This window comes from Octopus bimaculoides, chromosome 9, assembly GCF_001194135.2.
Source record: "Octopus bimaculoides isolate UCB-OBI-ISO-001 chromosome 9, ASM119413v2, whole genome shotgun sequence".
Taxonomy (NCBI): domain Eukaryota; kingdom Metazoa; phylum Mollusca; class Cephalopoda; order Octopoda; family Octopodidae; genus Octopus; species Octopus bimaculoides.
The window spans coordinates 78,766,161-78,773,192 of record NC_068989.1 but is presented as its reverse complement, the minus strand read 5'-3'; the positions used below and the strand labels follow the sequence as shown (position 1 = coordinate 78,773,192).

Below are 7,032 nucleotides of genomic sequence, written 5' to 3'. Positions count from 1 at the left end.
TAATGTATGTATATATGAAAATTAGATTACTGTAAATCCTCAAGTATAATCGCATTTTTTTCCCAAAATTTAAAGGTCAAAATCCCTAGTGCGTACTATATATGAGGTTAAAAATGAAAAATATTTTCTAACCAATGTCCAAGTCTCTATTTGCTGTCCGGCAATGTTTATTCAGACACAATTTGTGATGTTGGGCGCGAAAATACCTTAAGCTATGCTTGAGCAATGAAGTCATAAAAGAATCATCCATAACTTGCATTATGTTATATATACAATAATGATAAAGGACGTTACTGTATATATGTTTACAAACCAAGGACGTTATATAGACCTCCTTGACTCAAGTTAGAGAAGGGGTGTGTATTATACACAAGGTTTAGGTTTTTCAGAGGTACAGCCCCCTAAAAATCCCCTGCGTATTATACTCGAGAATTTATGGTATTACATCAAATAAAATATTTATCCTTAAATAAGATTCAAAAGATCAATAAACAGTTGTTTTCTTTTTACTACTTGTTGATAATTTAAATGCTGTAGGCTTTAAAATGTAGGAATTGCTTCTTTTAATGTAACTGGCATTAAAATTCATTGTACTGCATTGCAATTTCTTTGTGATCAACTTTACCTTACATCTTTCCTGAATTCATAGAATAAGTATCATTAATATTGATCTGCTTGACTGAACCCTTTCATCTCAGCAAGTTGTATGTCTCTTAATTCATGCTTGAGTGCCTTGTGTATTTTGACAGTTGCAAAAATAAAATAGGTGAAGTGGACAGATAACACTTATATAAGTCTTTAGACCAAATCCTCTTTAGGCATTTTGTTGTGTAACTTCATGTGTGCTGCAAGCTTAATTTTCAGCAATTATTTTCTTTATAATATTTTGCTGTCAAGTATATCGGAATTTTTGACTATGCTGTTTTCATTACACTGACATTTTAGCTGGTGGGAGATTTATCTCTCATCTGCTAAGACCCCAAACCAAATGCAAGCATCCACATGGTTTATTCATGTGGTTTTTAGTTAAGTCCACTACACACTGGTCATTATAAAATCTGAGAATTCTTGGTTTTACATTGGTAAGGGCTTTCAGTTAACAGAATTGGTAGAGATGGCTAGTGACTGAGACCTTTGGAGATACGCTGTGCTTGAGAAGACCCGGCAAGCCAAGTGAGACCATAACACATGGCCTATGCCAGTGGTGTATAACCAGCCCACTTATGAGTACCCTTCATTCATTGGACAATAAACTTTGCTTGTGAAGACCTGTTGAGGCAAGTGAAACCAAAATTGCTGACATGGCCGGTGACAGTACTGCCTGATTGGCACTTGTGCCAGTGGAACGTTAAATGCACTTTCTGAGCGTGATCGTTGCCAAGGCTGCTGACTGGCTCCAATGCCGGTGGCATGTAAAAAGCACCATTCAAGTGTGATCGTTGCCAGCATCGGCTTACTGGCACATGCCTGTGGCGTGTAAAAAACAACATTCAAGTGTGGTCATTGCCAGTGCCGACGGACTGGCTCCCATGCAGGTGGCACGTAAAATCACCTTTTGAGCATGGTCATTGCCAGTACTGCCTGACTAGCTCTGATGCTGGTGGCGCATAAAAACACCCACTACACTCTCAGAGTGGTTGGCATTAGGAAGGGCATCCAGCTGTAGAAACTTTGCCAGATCAGATTTGAGTCTGGTGCAGCCTTCTGGCTTGCCAGTCCTCAGTCAAACCATCCAACCCATGCCAGCTTGGAAAGTGGACGTTAAATGATGATGATGATGATGATGATTTAGTTAGACTTCCTTATATTCTAAGATCAAATCTTTCAAGGATTACTTTTCTTTTCATTTTCTGCTATTGGTAAAATATGTATCAGGGAAGTACTAGGGTTAGTCTGGCTAACTACAGAGTCTGTCAAAAATAAGGTATACACACTTCAAGAAAGGTAAAATTTGTACAAATATTTAACATTTATAAGTACCCCAATAAATATAAATACTTCTTTTGATGCTTTATCAAATTGCAATAACACTGAATTAAAATACTTATACAGATTTTTCCTTTCCTGAAGCGTATATACATATTTTTGGTGGATTCTGTATATATTCTCTTCATATTTATAGCCATTTGTTTATGTTAGTGATAATATTGAAGTCAGTGAGGGTTATCTCAGGCATGGTTATTGCTATTTGTAAACTCAGTCTTCAGTAATGGTTTAAAATCAGCCACCGTTCATGTATAAATATCTAAATTTCTTAATGCATCATCTCTGCTCAGCCATTATGGGACAGATGTTAACTGATGTAAAGTGGTTTTAAAATAAATGCATCAGAATTCTACTGTAAAATCGTTTAATTTTCTGTTATTATGTGTTTTAGTAGATCCTCGCTAGATACACAAATTTGTTTCCAACGATGGTCATTAATTCCTTATCGATTTATCCAAGACTTTGTTTTAGAACACAGCTGAAATAGACTATAGCTTGTCCAGCAAATTTGTTTGCTATAATCAGAAATAAACAATCCGTTAACTATTGACTTAATGTAATTAGTCTGTGATAACTTTGTTGTTGCTTCTTCGTCCTTTTTTGCTTTATCTGTTCATTATTATTATTATTATTTTTTTTTTAATTACAGGCTAACAATGCCTTATTAATTGATGAGGTGAATGATATCCGGATCATAGGAGTGATAACGATTACTCTTTTGCTGGGTATAGCTATCATTGGTATGGAGTGGGAGGCACGGGTAAGTCTCTTACCCTTTTTTTAACCCTCTTTATCTGTCTGTTACACCCCCTCCGTCCATCCTTCCCTCCACATGTGAAGGATGGTAAGTAAGGAGACAGGATTGTGTGTGTGAAAAGGTGGGAGGGTTGTATGGCAGGGGACAGGACAGTGCGATGGGATTAATAAGTTATTGAGAAGAGGCAATGACATAGAAAAGCATTAGGGTAGGTTGTGAAAGATGGGTGTTGAGGATTCTCTAGCATTGTAAGGGTGACTGGAAAAAAGGATAAGAACAGACATGCACACACACACATACACACACATGCACACACGTATATTTATTTGATGTGCTTCATCTGCCGGATGCTTGCCATCTACTAGATGCACATTGTCAGTCAGGTGTATATCATATACAATCAGAATTTGTTTATCAAAATCGTAATTGAACCAAATTCGATGACTGGCACCTGTGCCAGTGGGTCGTTAGCAGCACTGTCCGAGTGTGATCATTGCCAGAGCAGCTGTCTGGCTTCCATGCCAGTGGCATGTAAAAAGCACCTTTTGAGCGTGATTGTTACCAGCAAGGTCATTGCCTGTGTCACTGGACTGGCTCCTGTGCAGGTGGCATGTAAAAAACATCATTTTGAGTGTGACCGTTGCCAGTACCGCCTGACTGGCCTTCGTGCCAGTGGCACGTAAAAGCACCCACTACACTCTCAGAGTGGTTGGCGTTAGGAAGGGCATCCAGTTGTAGAAACTCTGCCAGATCAGATTGGAGCCTGGTGCAGCCATCTGGTTCGCCAGTCCTCAGCCAAATTGTCCAGTCCATGCTAGCATGGAAAGCGGACGTTAAATGATGATGATGATTTTCATGTTTTGTTTTTGTTACTCTTATATCTTTACCCTCCCCCCCAAAAAACCGATGTTATTTTGCCTTTTTTCAGTTGAATTGCTACTATTTCTATTTATTTCTGAATAGCAAATGCCAACAAGACCTTTTCTAATTTTTCTTAATTCAGGCTCAGTTGATATTGTTGGGAATATTACTTTTATCAATGTCTGCCTATATCATTGGATCGTTTATCTCACCAAACAATGATAACTTTTCCAAAGGTTACACTGGCTACAGAGGTAAAGTGTCTTTCTTTCTTACTCTCTTTCTTTTTCCCTCTTCTCATTTGTTAACTTGTTCAGCTGCCCATCCATAGTAGATAAAATATTTCTAGCCATAAGGCAGCGAGCTGGCAGAAACGTTAGTACGCTGAGCGAAATGCTTAGCGGTATTTTGCTTGTCTTTACATTCCGTTTTCAAATTCTGCTGAGGTCGACTTTACCTTTCATCCTTTTGGGGTCGATAAATTGGGGTCGATTTAATCGACTGGTTCCCTCCCCCCAAATTTCAGGCCTTGTGCCTAGAGAAGAAAAGAATATTTCTAGCCATACTACGTATTATTTTTTCTTTCAAATCTGAAGATTTTGTCTTTTTTTTACTCAGGTTATATGCTTATATAGATTTCTCCCATTTTCTTCAGCGGACAGAATACATCAATAACAAAATCTTTTACACAAGCATTAATTATAAGAAATACAGTAACTTAATGTACCTTGTTGATTCTTGCAATAAGAAATTAATCTAATCTTTACAACTTATAAAACCATTTACCCATTTAGCATTCAGATCATTTTATCAAATGTAACGCTTATTTATTCACATTGTTTTCAATTAATCATGCATTACCTCAAAGCTTTGAAATTTTGATGATGTGATTATTTACTTTTGGAATGACACTACAGGATAGGTATAAGAGGCCAGATCTGACCAGTTTGAGCATAAAACATGTTGAGTATTAGGGCCGATTGTGACTGGGTTGAATGCTAAAGGGTTTAATAATAATGATAATAATAATAATAATAATAATAATAATAATAATACCTTAAAGTTTAATTCTATATTTTCTTTATTGCAGTTGATGTATTCAAAGAAAATTTCCTGCCAGATTTCCGCAATGAGGAGTTCTTCTCAGTATTTTCCATCTTCTTTCCTGCTGCTACAGGAATTCTTGCTGGTGCTAATATTTCTGGTGATCTAAAGGTGGCTTTCATTTCTCCCTCTCTCTGTCTATCTTTTTTTTTAATAATTTCTTATAAGTGTCTTCCCTACTGTATTTATTATCCTGTATTTTCAGATATATCTTTCAATATATTGTTCCTTTTTTGTTTTTATTCAATATTTATTTACCTATTACTTTTTTTTTGTTTTTGTTTTAGGATGCCCAAGTGGCTATCCCCAAAGGAACCCTATTAGCCATTGCCATTAGTTCAGTTGTTTATATTCTTTGTGCATGGTCATTAGGCGCCTGCATTGTTCGTGATGCAGGTGGAGCAATTTTTTATGCAGCTGTGAATGCAACGATTGATGGTGATATGACACTTTATAACTCCACTGCAGAGGATGGTATTAAAAAGGTACCATTTGTTACTATGTCTCTTATGCGTAACTGCACTTTGGGTGAAGATGGTGTGTGCAAATATGGTCTCCAGCATGACTTCCAGGTAAGTTAAAGCAATGTTTTGCACTTCTGTTTTCACAACAGTTTTTCAAATGAAAGCATGTGTCCTAGCTGTGAGGTTGTTGAAATCATGATCATAAAGTCTGGGGGTTCTCTTCCTGAACCAGGTGACTTTCTCATTTGAGATTTGGGGCTAGAAGGACCCAGAGATGCAAACCAATGTGGCAAATGAGGTTATGGATGTTCAAGGATCCTTCAAATGAGTATAGATTTAGAGATATTCTTAATGAAGTATTTGATGAAGAGGACAAGACAGAGACCTATGATATAGACAACAACTGGAAGTTCTTATGGGATAATCTGTTGTGTTTGGAGCAAAGCTTCTTTGCCATTTAGGGTATCCATGTATCTACTCTACAGTAAGACATATATCTCTGTGCCTTTATTATACTTTTAATCTCTTAACAGGCACAAAGCCACACCCACGCAATACTTCTCCCTCCTCCTAGTTGTGGTGGTTTTTGTTTTGCAAGATACTTGGTGAATTTGTCAGTGCTGGTGCCACATAAAAAGCATTGGTGCTGGTACCAGGTAAAAAGCAGTTATGGGTGACACGTAAAAAGCACCCAGTACACTTTGTATAGTGGTTGGCATTAGGAAGGGCATCCGGCTGTAGAAACCATGCCAAGTCCTTGTGTAACTTCAACCCTTGCTGGCTCCTGTCAAACCATCCGGCCCTTGCCAGCTCCTGTCAAACCATCTAGCCCTTGTCAGTATGGAAAATGGAGGTTAAATAGTAATAATAATAATAATAATAATAATGATGGTGGTGGTGGTGGTGGTGGTGATGATGATGATATAGTGGCCATGAACAGTGCCTGGGCATACATGGATGATGAAGCTGTAACATCTCAGAAAATCCAGTGGTTTTATTTGTGGCCTAGTGGTATGTTAACACTCATATGGTCTTTAACCGTTTTGTTACTGTATTTATTTTGAGATGCTCTGTGTTTCTTTCAATTAATTTTAAATATAACAAAGAATTTTGTAAAATAACTTAGTTATCATTCAGCTCATGTTAGGTACATAAATTGTGACTAAGGTTTGGTGGAAGATTTTAATTCAAAACTTATGAAACCAAGACATTTGTACTAAAGAACCAGAGCCGGTTTCAGCTGGGTTGGTAACGAAAGGGTTAAGAGAACTTCTCTTCAGGAATTTTGTGCAGCATATTGTGTTTTCGTATCTGAGTGTACATGGACATGTTGAATATGATTGTATGCAACTATATTTCATTCAACGCTGCTTGGTGTACCTCTAATTGGTTCTTCTTTTATTATTAATATTATCAATTTACGTATATTAATCTTTAGCATAAATGTGAGGAAGTGTCAAGGAATTCTAGTGGAAGGAACTTGTGGAAGAGGGAGGTCAAGGTAGATGTGGGGAAGAAGTGGCGAAAGATGATGTCAGAAACGTGAATGTCATTAAGGAAATGATAAAGGATTGGAACATGTGATCAGATTGTGGTAGAGATGACCCAACCAAACTATGCAGACATGAGGTGGGGAATGAAAGTAAAATGATGACATTGATGATGATGATGATGGTGATGATAATGATGGATGTAGTAGTGGTGATTGTAGTGGCAGTGATGGTGATGGTGATGATAGTGATGATGATGATGATGATGATGATGATGGATGTGGTGGTGGTGATGCTGGTGGTGATGATAATGATGATGGATGTAGTGGCAGTGATGCTGGTGATGATGCTGATGTGATGATGATGATGG

General features: G+C 37.4%; 1 protein-coding gene across 1 annotated transcript in view; it reads left to right on the top strand.

The window, feature by feature from the left end:
* Positions 1 to 7,032, top strand: part of LOC106871398 (solute carrier family 12 member 2) — a gene marked incomplete at its 3' end in the record, with an annotated part of 241,835 nt that overhangs the window by 228,159 nt on the left and 6,644 nt on the right. The window contains exons 5-8 of the mRNA XM_052970802.1: positions 2,636 to 2,746; positions 3,747 to 3,858; positions 4,695 to 4,819; positions 4,996 to 5,280. Of these exons, the coding sequence (XP_052826762.1) occupies positions 2,636 to 2,746; positions 3,747 to 3,858; positions 4,695 to 4,819; positions 4,996 to 5,280 (633 nt within the window). The remainder of the gene's footprint in view (positions 1 to 2,635; positions 2,747 to 3,746; positions 3,859 to 4,694; positions 4,820 to 4,995; positions 5,281 to 7,032) is intronic.